We start from the raw sequence: 16500 nt of genomic DNA, 5'->3' as shown, positions 1-16500 counted from the left end.
TATTAGCTCAATAAGCCAGATGTAGTTTAAGAACAGAAATATTAAAGTATTTAAAAAAATAAATCTGTACTCAGCTCAACTGTGAATGAGGTAATGTTCTCCCACTTTTGTAATCTGCTTTGAGACATACAATACAAAAGCACTAGATAAGTGCCTAATTACACTGAGCACATTTGACAGATGGGGTAACTAGCAGACAGAGAGGTTCAGGGATACTGCAGAGAGGTAACATGGCCTTAGCTACGTTTAGGCCTTGACTATCAAACCACCAGCTTTTCGAAATCAGGACAAATTTGTAGAAACACTATTTTTAATAATGCAGTTAGCTGACATGCTGATAACACAACTCTGACAGCCTGTCAGTGTGGTCTTCAATTCTAGCAAATAACCCCAACTGTAGTCAGCCTTGTCCTTGTTTACACAGGCCATAAAGCTGGGGTCAACAGCCTACTGGTAAACGTATCATTAAAAAGAGAGTGTTTAAATCATAGTTTCATAATGTAGACAAACCTCAAGGGATTAAGGTTCTGGGCCTAGGTTTGATCTTCAATTTGCTATTGCCTTTTAGCAAAACAATAATACTTTTTATCAAATGAAACTAAATACAACTCTTTTACCAACAGAGCCATTTTGAAAGATGAAACTTATCTATGCACATTTATAAACTGACTCAAATGCAAGTCCCCCTATCTTATACCGTCAGAAGTTGTTTTTCCTACTAAACTACATACAATTCTGTTTCTTGAGAATATGGTATATGGAGAGCTGGTAGTGTAAGGCTGACAGACCCCGGTTGTCAGCGTGTGGGATAGAAGCTGGGGCCTCTGGAACTTGGTACATGAGTTAAAAGCCAACTGTGTTAGGTAAGGCTGTAGAGCAGATTCTTTTTTTTTCTCTCTCTCTCAGTGGTCTTGGTGCCACTAGATGGAGCAGAACACCACACCCAGGATGCGTGTGGGTTACAGTAGCAACATCTTTATTTAGGTTGCCTAACACTTCGCATTATGAAGACACTTGCAGACTTTGAGAAACTCACACCTCCATTGTTTGCAACACGCTTTTGAAATTTGGCAGTGGGAAAGACCTCTGGCTAGAAAAGTGCCTTTTCTTTGAACAGTGAAATTCCATTCAGGGTTTGGTGAGAAACGGTTAGAAAAGAGTCACTTCCCCTTCTCTCACTTGCCTTCCACCTGGAAAAAAATTGGTAGAATGCCAAAATCGTAACAAACAGATACTCAAAAAAAGCAGAGTCCATACACTAAAGCAGCTGCTACCACTGCCATTACTGTGCTGAGAACAGCTGGCGTCTACCAGAGCAACTTCAGTGAGGCTCCCCCAACCAAACTTTCTCAGATGCAGCACATGGCCTCAACAACCTATTTACCCCTCACCAATAATAAAATTTGTTTTTAACCTTTAACACCCCTCATTCCCTAGGAAATTTCATACCAAAACAAGTTAGCAGAATGTTATTTAGGTTACAGATCCAAGCATTATACAATTAGGAAATCCCACATTTAAGTTGCCCATGCAACTTAATTTTGCCCCCAGGTGCATATGCATTATGCTACAGCATTTAATTACATGATCACATACTTCCCCATCCCTCACACACACACAGGACTCCTACCTCATTGAAAGCACAGGAGGGCCTTTCCTGACCTTTGAGTGCTCAACTTTGCAATCTATAGAACGTTCTTTCATTGTAACTTGTTGGTGTAATTTCCTCGATTTTGAATCATAATGTATTCTCTATCATAATATAGTAACTGATATTTTCCATTAGCACTATCCCTTTGAAGTATTAAAGTACTGAAATCAAGATACTAAAAGTAATACATTAAAACAAAACTTAGCAACCTATAAGTCAGAGTTACAACTGTGGTGAAATATGGATTTATACTCAACGAATGAAATCTTGGCCATACTGAAATCAAGGGTAAAATTTCCACTGTCTTCAATAGGGTCAGAATTTCACCTATAAATTCATTAGATCTTTGCTTAGAATCATAGAATACCAGGGTTGGAAGGGACCTCAGAAGGTCATTTAGTCCAACCCCCTGCTTAAAGCAGGGCCAATCCCCAATTTTTGCCCCAGATCCCTAAATGGCCCCCTCAAGGACTGAACTCACAACCCTGGGTTTAGCAGGACAGTGCTCAAACCACTGAGCAATCCCTCCTGCCATATACTTCTAAGTGCCTGAGTTTGAAAGTGATATGATCAAGAAGTAGTAACAATGTAGTTGACTTTTTTTTAAAAAAGTTTTTTTGTGATGTTTATATTTCCACTATCTGCTGGTGTATGTACCTAACACCACATTATAATATAGAACCAGTTTCAAGATTGCTATGCTATTAGCTGCAAGCAATTATTAAAATCATATACTTTAAAAGGAAGCCATAAAAATTAGTAAGTCTAAAAAATAGATACCTTATGTTAATTCTTACTATGAGTAATTCATGTGTATTTATTTCTTTTTGTAAAAGAGTAAACTCTTAAAAAATATTAGCTTACGTTAAATTTGGTATATTTGTGTTCAGATTGATGTAGTGAGAATGTACCATTTTTACACTGAGTTGCATGAGAAGGATGAGATAATATCTTGCATTGGACCATCTGCTGTTGGTGAAAGAGACAAGCTTTCGAGTGTACACAGAGCTTACTTCAGACTTGAAGATATTACTTCACCCACCTTGTCTCTCTAATATCCTGGGACCAACATGGCTACACTGCCACTGTAAAGCAGTTAAAAAAAAAACAAAGAACAAAAAAGCACCGCCACACACTGGCTTTTAGTCCGGAAGTCTATGAACTCTTCAAGAAGAATACTTACACATACTGCCACTGACAAAGTTGGCCAATTTTAAATGTTACAGTATCAGTCTCACCATTTGTTTTTTTAATTATTACCTGGGTGAAGCCGCAATTTTAGATGAACCTGGGATTTCTGGAACAGGCCGATGTCTTAGCATAAATGACCGAGTTGTTCTGGGAACTACTTTCGTGCAGCTTTGCTTACAAGGACCATACAAGTCATTATCCACCATTTCACCTTTGAACTCAAAGAATGGAGAATCTGGTAGGACATTTGGTGAGATTTCCACCTCTGAGAATGCTACATGCTCATTCTCACTGGACTTGGTTTCAGATGAGTCAGCAAAAGAAGACCGAGAAGTTGGATCTTCAACATATAATGCAGAATGGCTGTCTAGATGCAAGTTACCTTGTTGTGCCTGTGCTTTTTCCAGTGCAACATCCATATTAGGTATTTTTTGAAAGTTAGCACTTTTCTCAATGTTTCCACTAAGGCTGACAGCATACCCTGAACAATCTGATTTCTGGTACGATGAACTAGAAGATTCAAAATCTGAAAAGCTACCATCTTTCACTTCCAATAACTCATGTTCAGTAAATTCACTCTTTTCTTTACTAAAAAGTCTTGTTGGTAATGCTACAGATACTGGACTAGCTTTAGCAACCCCGCTGGAACTTAAATTGGATATTTTGGAAACCTGAGCATAGCACAAAGAATGACTTTCTCCTAATTCCTCCAAGTCCTTGAGTTTCACATTTTCAGATGAGATAGATTTTTCTTGCATTTTTGAAAATGTGATCTCTAATTGCTTAAGAATCCTTTTGCAGTGTCCAGTAAGCGATATTCCAATTTGCTGGAGCACATTATTATTTATTCCTATGCAGTCTAACACAGTGTTATAGCCAGCTTCTTTGAAGTAAGGAAGATACTGCACCAAGTTGATGTTGGCCAAGAATTCTTTGATATCAACATTCCTGTCTCTGGATGACATGATGGCTGTGTCATTCCTGATGTAGGCTCTCAACAATACAGCACAGTCACTAAATGCGCTTATTCTCCAGGGTAAGGTAAGTAAGTAAACTCCAGAAGTAAACTCTTCTTCAGTCACTCTAGAGAATGAAATTTCTTCCAAAAGGAGCAATTCTGCATAGGCCAAGGATGTAAACTGTAAACCCAGAAGAGGGAAGAAAAAAAAAAAAAAAGTTAAGAAATAGTATTTTTCCCCAGTGAATGTAGTGCTTGCATTCACAATCTAAGCCAAAATGTTGAAGCCTCACTCTCCATCCATTTTGGAATTTACTTAAAACATGAAAATCTCAAACAGATAAACAATCTAAAATCTTGGGCTAATTAAGGGGAATAGTGAAATTTGAGTTTTTAAAATTCAGAACAAATACTGTTATATTGTTTCCTTTGGAAATGTGGTTCACAACAGGGTTCTGTTATACTCTACAGTCTACACCCTCCTCTGTGTTGGACAAGGTTTAGAAAGGCAACCCCACACTCATGTACTGTTCTTATGGAGTGACTAGACAGAATGTCTTCCAGGTGCACTAAATGTCCTTAACTAATGTGCTGAAGAGTACACTCTGGACCGAGAGAGCATGACAGGTTTGCTACTAGCACACACAAATGAGCCCTAACATAAAGATGCATATTGGGTCTCCTTGGGAAAGGAACAGGGAAAGACAGCAAAAAAGCTGCCCAGTTCATTGAACTGTCCTGACTCACGGACCCAGACTCTGCTCTAACACAATCCCTAATGAACAAGCAGCTACTTGTAGCAACATATCTTCCCCTCACTTTATGTTGTTTGGAGGTAAAAGGCAGGATTTACCCTATAGGCATCTAGAAATCACTTCACCCTGTTTAATAATATCCAACAAGACCGCACAGGAAGAAGTGAAAGATGCTAAATCCATTTGAAGCAACAGGGGAAGTTTAGGTAGGCAAAATAATTATCCAAACCACAAATTTAGCCAGGGAAAAAGATATTACTTCTTGACAAAACTGTCTCAAGATGTTTAATGACCACTAATGCTCAGGTTATCAGTTATACATATTTGAAGATGAGAAGTTAAAGTCAATTGGTACAAAGTCAACCGCGTACAATAAAGGGTGGGGGGGGAGAGATGTACTACTGCCAAGCCGTTCATGATTCAGACAACCCAATGTCATTCCAATGACGTGACTGGTCTCAAGAAGGGTGTAACTTGGGCAGCCACACAATATGTCAGTGGGGAAAAGCAATGGGGAAGAAAAGTAACTAATCAGCCTAAGCTGTTTTTCTGGAGACCAGTAAAGTATATGAACTCTGACAGATATGCATCATTCTTCACTGCTGAAGAAACTACAGCATTTTAGTCATAAGTTTTGAAACGAATGAAGTCTAAAATACCCCAAGAATCCTTGAATATTACGGTAACTTTACATTACAAGAAGCTATAACTTTACTTTCTTTTTTAGATAAACAGAAGTCAAACATAAGAGTACTTCAAGGTATCTAACAGCTTACATGAAGAAATATTAGAGGGACATTAAATATGGGCCAAAATTAAGGTTTATTTCTTTTAATTCCATTGGAAAGATTTAAAAAAGAAATCCACTCTAGTATTTGCAACCCAAAAACTTTATACACTAGCACAATGCAGCAGGACCAGAAAATGGAATAGACTATACCTAGGTTTGGCAGAACTCAATTTTTTATAATGTTGACAAATGTTTATGTTTATTTCTAAGCTTTTTTATCTACCTATTTACATTTTCATAGTTGTGAAAAATTATGGATTTAAGCATTTATTTCTGTTGATTTTTACAGTTGTGAGAAGTCATGGAGAGGTCAGACAATTTTTAATGACAGTGCACAATGAGAATCAAAATGTTAAAGCTTTTATAAGTGTTAAAACACATTATCAACATCACACATGAAAATATTGTAAGTAAATATACTTAAATCAAACTAATTAGTTCTTAAGCAGCATTTTTCTTACTTTGCCTTTTGTACATTTTGACTATCTATGGAAATATCTTTTCATGGGTTTGTATGTGCATGGTGAAATCAACATTTAACATTTATTAATAAAATTCTAATCCTTCCAACACTAGCCATAACCAAAAACAAAAAACCTGTCTAATCTATATTCGTTGTCCAAGCGGATACAAAACAAAACAAAAAAAGTTAGAATGCACGTTTAAGATTCAGTTTAAACTATCTAAAATGATATGATAAACATAGTTTAAGACTCTTATTAATCCAATAATAGCCCTTTAGGAAGGAAGAATATATTCCATTTATAGAATCAGATATACAAATCAACTGTGGCTAAACATTTCAAATTCCTTCAGTCTGTGTATATGGTTAAAGTATAGCTACTGTTTTTGGCCAATTACTTAAGATCCGGAAAGTATGCTGTAAATAATCTTAGAGTATGCTAGAAATTCTGCCCTAAATGACATTTCGAATCCTTCTTGAGAGCTACTAAATAATAAAATAAAATAAATAAAAATGCTCTACCTGAACAAGTTTAAGTCATTTAATTTTTCTAAAGAGTTTTCATGCTTTTTAAAGACTTTCTATTGGAATGGGGGAAGGGAAGTATTCTAACAACTAAAGTGTATAAATATAGGTTACCGTCAACCAGAGACTGGAGAGGAATGTCAATTTAGCAGGTTTAGTGAAGACCCACTAAATCAACCACAGATCACTCTCCTATCAACTCCGGTACTCCACCAGAATGAGAAGCGTAATGGAAATTGATGGGAGACGCTCTCCCGTCGACCCAGTGCAGTGCAAACACCACAATAAGTCAACCTAAGCTACATCGACTCCAGCTACATTATTCACATAGCTGGAGTCATGTAACTTAGGTCGACTTACTGTAGACAAGGCCTCAGACTTGTGAGTTACTGTAGGCTCCTGGGCAGATCCATAGCTACTGTATTCATTGTCCAAGTTGCCAATAGCTACTGTAAATGGTCACAGCTCCATTGAAGGTAATGAACCTACAAGTATTCACATGAGCTGGAAAGCTGCCCCATAGTCCACATGAATTTGGACAGTAACGCTGTTCTTTATACGCTCTCAAGAACAGTCAGACAGTACTGACAGCAACTTTAGTGAAAGTCATATAACCCTTTATCTTGCTCTTATGACGGTCTTCCACTTCTGTATTTGGGATCCAATTGCAAAGAACTCTCCGTCTCCTGCAACTACCTTCAAAGCTACAGTAAAAATGTGGGAGTTAAAAAAAAAAAGGTTTAAAGTTAGCTAATGATTTATTTCAACAAAATGGGAAAGTCAGCAGAAAGAAAAAGCAAGGTTACAAATACACACACTCCACTCTGAAAGGAGTGAGACCCCTTTGTTTTATACCTTTACTTTCCACACTTCATCTACTCTGTCTTTTAGGGTCTGTCTACACTGGACTGTGAACCTAGGTCTGTTAGACTCGGGTCTGTAGACTAAATGTTTCCACGCACAGGCTCAGGCATCCACAATGCAATTGCAAACGTGGGTTTACAATTGCTGGACCCAGGTCTCACAGCCATGCTAATGCATCCATACTGCACTACACAGGCCTTCTGACTGCCGTCTGTAACTTGACCTGCATCCATGCTGCAGAATGACAGGGCTTGAAACGGAGTTTCAATGGGACTTGGGCTCTCACCCATCCCACCAGCAGGTCCTGAATGCTTGCTGACCAAGTCAAACTCACTTGTGTGTGGATGGAAGGGTGGGCTTGGGCTTAAACTGAATCAGACATGCATCTGACGAAGTGGGTATTCACCCACAAAAGCTTATGCTCCAATACATCTGTTAGTCTATAAGGTGCCACAGGACACTCTGCCGCTTTTACAGATCCAGACTCACACGGCTACCCCTCTGATACAAGTGTGCAGTGTAGATGTACCCTTAGATTCCAATCCAGCTAACATATACACATATGAGCAAGATCGATGGGGCATCTCAGATGTTTTAACAATTTTCAGGATTAAGGTCAGAAATTCCCTGTAAGGAAGAGAACTACTGTACCCACATCAAGCCTTCAACAAACTGCACACACCATTAATTGCAGGATTGGGACCTTAGACACCCCCCCACACACACACCGCTTAGCTCTTTAAGATTCAAACCATCTCTTTCCTGTTTGGAACGTACCCAGCACATCATGGATGCCCACGGCCATCTTCTAGCCCATCACTCAAGACTCATTACCCCATGTACTTAGGAGATCCACAAAACAGAAAGCATCTGAAACTGCCTTCAAGCAGTTCCAAAGCAGCTTCATGCAGTATATCTTTATCAAAGTTTTAACATCTGCGGACAGTAGATTTCCCTTCTCTTTCCTCCTTTATAAAGTGCAATCTAGCCTTGGGGAAGCCTGATAATGTTTTCTATTCTGTAGCAGATGCTCTGGCATGCAGGTACTAGCCTGAAGTAGCCTAAAAGAGGAATAACAATGTAGGTTGAACAGCACAGGATTTATGTGCCAATCTGACAAAAATGGAAATGATGCTGTCATAAATACAAAGGGAAGGGTAAACCCCTTTGAAATCCCTCCTGGCCAGGGGAAAGCTCCTCTCACCTGTAAAGGGTTAAGAAGCTAAAGGTAACCTCGCTGGCACCTGACCAAAATGACCAATGAGGAGACAAGATACTTTCAAAAGCTGGGAGGAGGGAGAGAAACAAAGGGTCTGTGTCTGTCTGTAGTCGTCTTGGCCGGGGACAGAACAGGAATGGAGTCTTAGAACTTTTAGTAAGTAATCTAGCTAGGTATGTGTTAGATTATGATTTCTTTAAATGGCTGAGAAAAGAATTGTGCTGAATAGAATAACTATTTCTGTCTGTGTATCTTTTTTGTAACTTAAGGTTTTGCCTAGAGGGGTTCTCTATGTTTTTGAATCTAATTACCCTGTAAGATATCTACCATCCTGATTTTACAGGGGGGATTTCTTTATTTCTATTTACTTCTATTTTTTATTAAAAGTCTTCTTGTAAAACACTGAATGCTTTTTCATTGTTCTCAGATCCAAGGGTTTGGGTCTGTGGTCACCTATGCAAATCGGTGAGGCTTTTTATCCAACATTTCCCAGGAAAGGGGGGGTGCAAGTGTTGGGAGGATTGTTCATTGTTCTTAAGATCCAAGGGTCTGGGTTGTAGTCACCTAGGCAAATTGGTGAGGCTTTTTACCAAACCTTGTCCAGGAAGTGGGGTGCAAGGTTTTGGGAAGTATTTTGGGGGGAAGGACGCGTCCAAACAGCTCTTCCCCAGTAACCAGTATTAGTTTGGTGGTGGTAGCGGCCAGTCCAAGGTGTAATATTTTGTACCTTGGGGAAGTTTTGACCTAAGCTGGTAAAGATAAGCTTAGGAGGTTTTTCATGCAGGTCCCCACATCTGTACCCTAGAGTTCAGAGTGGGGGAGGAACCGTGACAGATGCACCCTGATTAAAACCTGGGTAATAGGTAAGTGATCCCTACGTACAGTATAGAATTTGTAAGTGTCTTAAGTATATGTATTGCCCTCTCATCTAAAAGGATTCTAAAGTAGTGTTGTTTGTTTTGTTTTAAAGTAGCTCAAAGTAGATCTTTGTTCGGGGGGGGAGGAAATTTATACTGAGTGGCACAGAGTTGTTTACATTCTTGAGCTTCACTGTGATTGAGATGGCATTTTAACAATTACTAAAAGTCTTCTTGTAAAGTTTTGTAGTCTTCAAAATGAAACACCTCAAAAAATCAGACTATTGAAGCAAAACATAATACGTTCTGCAAATTCTTAGCATATGTAGGGGACAGCTTTCAGATTCAAAAAATTGAGGAAACTAGGAAGTCATCCATTTTCGATCTTGTTTTTCCCAACAGGGATGATTAGTTGCAAACATGAATGTGGTCGGGAACTTGGGAGGAAGTGGTCATGATCTGATAGAATTCAAGATCCTATGAAAAGCAGGACCCAAGAACAGTAAAACAAGGATATTGAAGGAATTAGCTGAAGAAATCTCAGTGCCACTGGCAATAATATTTACAAACTCATGGATGACAGGAGAAGTCCCGAAAGACAGGAGAAAGCCTAATGTAGCACGCGTCTTTAAAAGGGGAAAAAGGAGGAGCCGGGGAACTACAGACCCGTCAGCCTGAATTCAATACCTGGGAAGCTACTAGAGCAATGCATAAAACACTGAATGTGTGAATACCTGGAGGATGAAGAGGTGATCACTGTCAGCCAGCATGGATTTACCAAGAACAAATCATGCCAAACCAAGCCAAACTTCTTTGACGGGGTAACTGATTTGTTTAGGGGGAATACAGTGGACATAATATACCTGGACTTCAGCAAGGCTTTTAACTTAGTCCCACCAGACATTCTGATAAGTAAGCTGGAGAAATGCAGGCTTCACAGACCAACTATTATGTGGATACATAACTGGTTAAGCAATCACAAACAAAGAATAACTATTAATGGAATGATGTCAGATTGGAGGAAGATCTCAAGTGGAGCTCCACAGGGCTCTCCTCTGGGTCCAGTGTTGTTTAACATCTGGATGTAGATAGAGAGAGCATAGTGATCAAGATGACAGAAAGCTGGGGAGGAGAGGTTGCCAATACTTGGGAGGATAGAGCTAAAATTCAGAGGGATCTCGATAAACTGGAGAACTGGGCTATCGACAACAAAATGAAATTTAACGAAGACACATGTAAGGTGCTACACTTACGGAAGAAAAACCAAATGCACAAATACAGATTGGGGGAAAAACTGGCTTGGCAGCAGCAATGCTGGGAAGAATCTGGGAGCTGTGGTGGATTACAACCTCAACATGAGGCAGCAATATGATGCTGTTGCAAAAAAAACAAATACAATTTTAGATTGCATTAACAGAGGCATAACATGCAAGTCACAGGAGGGGATAGTACCACTCTACTCAGCACTGGTTAGGCCTCAGCTGGAGTACTGTGTTCAATTTTGGTCACCAATGTATAGAAAGGATGTGAAGAAAGTGGAAAGGATCCAGACATGAGCAACAAAGGTGATCAAAGGGATGGAATGCATGCCATATGAGCAAAGGCTGAAGGAACTGGGTATGTTTAGTTTTGAAAAGAGGAGATTAAGGAGGGACATGATAGTCTTCAAACACTTGAAAGGCTGCCATAAAAAAGATGGAGAAAAATTGTTCTCTCTTGCCACAGAATGGAGGCCAAGAGGCAATGGGTTCAAATCACAGCATAGCAGATTTAGATTAAATCTCAGGAAAAACTTCCTAACTCTAAGAACAGTAGAACAATGGAACAGACTGCTTCAGGAGGTTGTGGAAGCTTCTTCACTAGAGATTTTCAAGAGGCAGCTAGATAGCCATCTATCTTGGATAATTTAGATACAACTCCTCCTGCATCTTGGCAAGGGTTTAGACTAGATGACTGCTGTCATCCCGTCTAACCCTATGTTTCTGTGGTGGCGGCGTCAAGGTACTAGATGGTTTTTGGATGAAATTACCAGAGATTCATCTGATAGCAAAATGCCAGCTTCCCAGAGATCCCCTGACCTGCTTACCTAATGCTTCAGTGAAGGATCTGCATTTTAAACAGGACAGCAAATTAATTGCTTTATTGTTAGCAAAGACTTTGTATTGCATATTATCAGAAAAAATGTGAGTTTTCCTCCTGTGAAACTGTGGTTTAGTAAAATGTGGACTGTCCTTGTCACATGACAAGCTTTCACACCAAGTACATACACAAGAGAAGTGCCAAAAAGAGGAGACGTATTTAGAAAATTTGGTCACCCTTTTTAGCATGCTTGGGGTGCGGGGCTCCCCAGCCAGCAAGCCAGAATCTTTAGCCAGGTTCTTGGAATATGAATTTGACCACGAACGCACCTCTTAAGTGCATTACTTAATGTTTTATTGTAACTTTGCCTTAATAAAAAGTTTTTAAAAATGAATAAGCTTGCTTATAGTCAACACATCACAGACTGTTGGAAGAAAAAAGCATGAACATATTTGCATTGTAGCAGAACTGGCAAAGATCACTATAACAAATGTGCTATAACAGTTCCATTTAAAATACTGTTTGCAGTTGCTCATTGCTTTCTGAAACTTCATCTTTGGAAATAAAATCTTCCAGCCCTGGTCTCTGTCCAAGTTTTGTTTATTTAAAGTCTGAGCAAAAGTGGTTTAGCAATTTATCTATGAGAAGAGTACAATTATTTAAAATTTTAAAATTGGCAGGGATGCAGCAGGGGTAAGGTAGCCGAGACTGAGAGCAGGCCTGGAGCTGAGAGTGGGTGCCAGGAACGGAGCCACAGTCAGGCAACAGAGGGAGCCAGTAGCTAGGTGCAGAGCCAAGGCTGGAGACGGGAGCTGGGGCCGTAGCTAGAGACGGGGCTGGATGGCACTCCCTCCCTGCTTCCCCTGGGGGCTGGCCCAGGCCCCATGGTGACCCCCTGAATGTTCCTCTGCGCCCCCTCCCCCTTTGTGGGGCGCACCGCACAGTTTGGGAATCTCTGAGCTACATTGTACTTCCCTAGTTTGTTTACGAGAATGTCATCTGAGACAGTATCAAAATCCTTACTAAAGTCAAGATATATCACATCTACTGCTTCCCCCCTATTCATAAGGCTTGACAAATTCATGCCGATTGTTACTCATCGCCTTATTATCTTTTAGGTGTTTGTAAATTGATTGCTTAATTATTTGCTCCATTATCTTTCCAGGTACTGAAGTTAAGCTCACTGGTCTGTAATTCCCCCGGTTGTGCTTATTTCCCTATTAATAGATGGGCACTATGTTTGCCCTTTTCCAGTCCTCTGAAATTTCTCCTATCTTTCATGACTTTTCAAAGATAATCACTGATGGCTCAGATATCTCCCAGTCCTCCAGTAGTCTAGGATGTATTTCATCAGGATCTGGTGATTTAAACACATCTAACTTGTCTAAGTCATTTGTAACTTGTTCTTTCCCTATTTTAGCCTCTGATCCTTCCTCATTTTCACTGGCATTCACTATATTAGACATCCAATCACTATTAACTTTGTTGGTGAGAACCGAAACAAAAAAGTCAGTTAGCACTTCTGCCATTTCTGTTCCACATATTCGGTTATTGTTCTCCCTATTCATCCTCCCATCGAGTAATGGGCCTACCCTGTCCTTGGTCTTCCTCTTGCTTCAAACATATAGGTAGGATGTTTTCTTGTTACTCTCTGTGTCTCTAGATAGTTTAAACTCATTTTGTGCCTTGGCCTTTCTAATTTTATTCTGACATACTTGTGTTAATTGTTTATATTCATCCTTTATAATTTGATCCACTTTTTGCAGGACTCTTTTGTGAGTTTCAGATAATTGAAAGTGTCCTAGTTAAGCCAGGGTGGTCTCTTGCCATACTTCCTATATTTCCTACGCAGTGGGATAGTTTGCTTAATAATGTCTCTGAATCAGCCATCTTGAAACCATTATCTGCATTGTGCTTTTTTCCCTTCTACCATTCTTTAGAATCATGAACTCTACCATTTCATAAGCACTTTTACCTAAGCTGCCTTCCACTTTCAAATTCTCAACCAGTTCTTCCCTATTTGTCAAGATCAAATCTAGAACAGCCTAGGAGACACTTTTGTAAGGAATTTTAAGGGGGAAGAAGTAGAAAGACCAAGAGTGATATTAACTGAAACAAATTTCTGACTTTTTAAAAGTCCACAGCTAAAGAGTCATTCGTTAAATTAGTCATTCTAAAAAATGATCAGTTGCACAATTATTAGTAGGTTCCGGTGCTGAAGCATGTGCTGTATTCAGATCCATGTAAACAAGAGTAAAAACTGACCAAGATAGGACTTACTAACTATTGTTAGATTTCATTGTTTCATTATCTATATTTTCCATTGTGAATACAATCCAAGACATATTGCCAAAGCTAACAGGCCTAGAAAAGATATATAATAATATAGATCAATTAATAAGTCCATTCGCAATGCTTTTTTCTGTATTAGAAATACTTAAGTGATCTTTTAAAAGTTCTAACTGCTCTACTCTCAGCAACAACTGTGAATAAGAAGCTATTTCTGCGTCAAGATTCAGAGGGGCAGTTAGGAGAAGTAAAAATATATTTGAGAATTATGAAATACTCATAAAAGAGTATCTTGTGACAAAATATTGCTCAACGTTTACTCGTTCCATTGCAAAATGCTCATCTTTTAGAGTCAAATTCTTCTACCTTTACTCCTTTTGAGTAGTACCTCAGCCTGCAAGAAATCCCAGTAGGACTACTTGAGGAGTAAGGCTCCGAGAAGTAAGCAATTACTCAGCCTGAATAAGCAGACTATGGCCCCAAGTAATTCACTTCAAGGGTAGAATTAGTTCTGTGAGCTTTGCCTAGCTGCTGCAACAGCATTTGTGCATAGTTACACACACTGTGTCCTGCCTAGTGCTTTAAAAAGAGTCATAATTACTATACAGGTTTTTCAAAAACCAAAGTTCATTCACCATCTGCTAATGCTTCCACAGATGCATGGATTGTTTACAAGAAGTCTGTATAAATCTGTCCAAACTCTGAAAATAATTCCCCATTAAGGAAGCAAATAGAAAACAAAACATAAAGAAAAAAATGCTAACAATTATTGTAAGATGTAATCGGATCTTTAAAAGAAAAACAAAAAAGCATACACACCGATTCCAACTGCCTACCTGGCTGCTCATATAAAACTAATAGTTCTAAAAGGTTACGAAACAGGAAATCGGATTCATCCTTACAAGATCTAGACTTCATAGTAACAGCCGTGTTAGTCTGTCTTTTCAAAAAGAAAAGGAGTACTTGTGGCACCTTAGAGACTAACCAATTTATTTGAGCACGAGCTTTCGTGAGCTACAGCTCACTTCATCAGATGCATACCGTGGAAACTGCAGTAGACATTATATACACACAGAGACCATGAAACAATACCCCCTCCCACCCCACTGTCCTGCTGGTAATAGCTTATCTAAAGTGATCATCAAGTTGGGCCATTTCCAGCACAAATCCAAATGGCCCAATGTCTACTGCAGTTTCCACGGTATGCATCCGATGAAGTGAGCTGGAGCTCACGAAAGCTCATGCTCAAATAAATTGGTTAGTCTCTAAGATGCCACAAGTACTCCTTTTCTTTTTGCAAAGATCTAGACTGTTCTCAGTGGTAGCAGATGACAGAACGAGGAGTAATGGCCTCAAGTTGCAGTGGGGGAGGTTTAGGTTGGATGTTAGGAAAAACTTTTTCACTAGAAGGGTGGTGAAACACTGGAATGCGTTACCTAGGGAGGTGGTGGAATCTCCTTCCTTAGAAGTTTTTAAGTCAGGCTTGACAAAGCCCTGGCTGGGATGATTTAGTAGGGGATTGGTCTTACTTTGAGCAGGGGGTTGGACTAGATGACTTCCTGAGGTCTTTTCCAACCCTGATAGTCTTTGATTCTATGATTAAGATATGCCCACTAAATTAGACTCTATTTAACATCAACTGTAAACAAACTGATTAACAAAATATTAACTGCCTATTTGTCAACCAAAGCCTTACAGTGCTACTGGTGTATTCTATTACAGACAAGAACTAAAAAATATATAAATTAGTTAATAGTGATAGTTTCCCTAGATTTCCATAACTCGTCCATTAGTTATCTTTAATGAGCGATCTTATCTGATAGATGTTAAAGAAACAAATCAGCTGACGAACAAAATCCCCAAACAAGCAGGGGGGACTGGGGCTGGTTTCCTTTCCGAGACGCCCACGCATCAGACGCTCTTGAAACTAAACACGAAATGAACAAAAAGGTGGCAGGCCGGAGCCGAAGACGCTGTACTTCGGGGAGTTACAGCCAGGGAAAAAAATCACCCCAAATCCTTGCCACTGGTGAAACTTGCAAGCTCCCTTCCACCCCCTTTGACTTACCTCTGTGCTTCGGAAGAGAGGGAGCTGGAGGGAGAAGGAGGGAAGTAGCGCTTTAAATTCCCCTTCTGTCTATCCTACTTTCTCTTCCGTGTCCCGTCCTCCTGTTCCTTGTACCCCCTCCCTCACCTTCCGCCACCCCCTACCCTCTGATCTGCCCTAGCCGGCGGCGCGCTCGCGGGGTCCCCTCGGGGATCGGCACCGGGCGCCTGCCCGGGCAGGGAACTCCAGCAAGGCGTTGCGTGCCGCACCTGGGGAGGAAGGGAGCGGCCATGCCGGAAGAGCCTGCTGCTCAGCACCTGGGACAGGAGGGCAGCCCGCCACCAGGCCCGGCGCCGGGGACTAACCCTACGCGCAGAGCCCTAGTGGGGGCGGGTGCTCCGGGCGTGCTGGCTTGGCAGCGTGTTTGCGAGCCTGCAGGAGGAAGCGAACTTGCAGTCACAAGCTTTTGCTTTGTGAAAGTTTGCTGCTGCTGCAGCTAATTACTGGTGGCTTCACGCATGCCTGGGTGCTGAGACGCTTCCAATGCAGCAGCATCCTGAAAAAAAGTCAGGCTGTTAACGCTTAGATGCCCCCTCTCCTTACGCCTTACAGGCTGCATCTGCCACTTACCAGCAGCCCTTGGGCTGCGGATGATGTGGCTGGAAGTATTTTCAAACCCCAACTCCATGCCCATGTTACCGTCGTGTGTGCACATAACCCAACTGATAAACAAGAAACTGTTTCCTTTTACCAACCTGAAGAGCCTTTAATGCTTGGCCTGAAGCTCCAGGGAGGGTGCCGGCATGAACTGC

At 40.4% G+C, this 16500-nt stretch overlaps 1 protein-coding gene across 1 annotated transcript in view; it reads right to left on the bottom strand.

The window, feature by feature from the left end:
* The window catches only part of ARAP2 (ArfGAP with RhoGAP domain, ankyrin repeat and PH domain 2), a 196585-nt gene extending 180482 nt beyond the window's left edge, over window positions 1–16103 (bottom strand). Inside the window, exons 1-2 of the mRNA XM_073342319.1 lie at window positions 15710–16103; window positions 2912–3981 (exon numbers count right to left, since the gene is read on the bottom strand). Of these exons, the coding sequence (XP_073198420.1) occupies window positions 2912–3807 (896 nt within the window). The 5' untranslated portion in view covers window positions 3808–3981; window positions 15710–16103. The remainder of the gene's footprint in view (window positions 1–2911; window positions 3982–15709) is intronic.
* Between the last annotated feature and the right edge of the window lie 397 nt (window positions 16104–16500).

The sequence above is a fragment of the Lepidochelys kempii genome, chromosome 4, assembly GCF_965140285.1.
Source record: "Lepidochelys kempii isolate rLepKem1 chromosome 4, rLepKem1.hap1, whole genome shotgun sequence".
In the NCBI taxonomy this organism is placed as follows: Eukaryota; Metazoa; Chordata; order Testudines; family Cheloniidae; genus Lepidochelys; species Lepidochelys kempii.
Note: the sequence above shows the minus strand (reverse complement) of the source record. Positions and strands in the feature narration are given on the sequence as shown.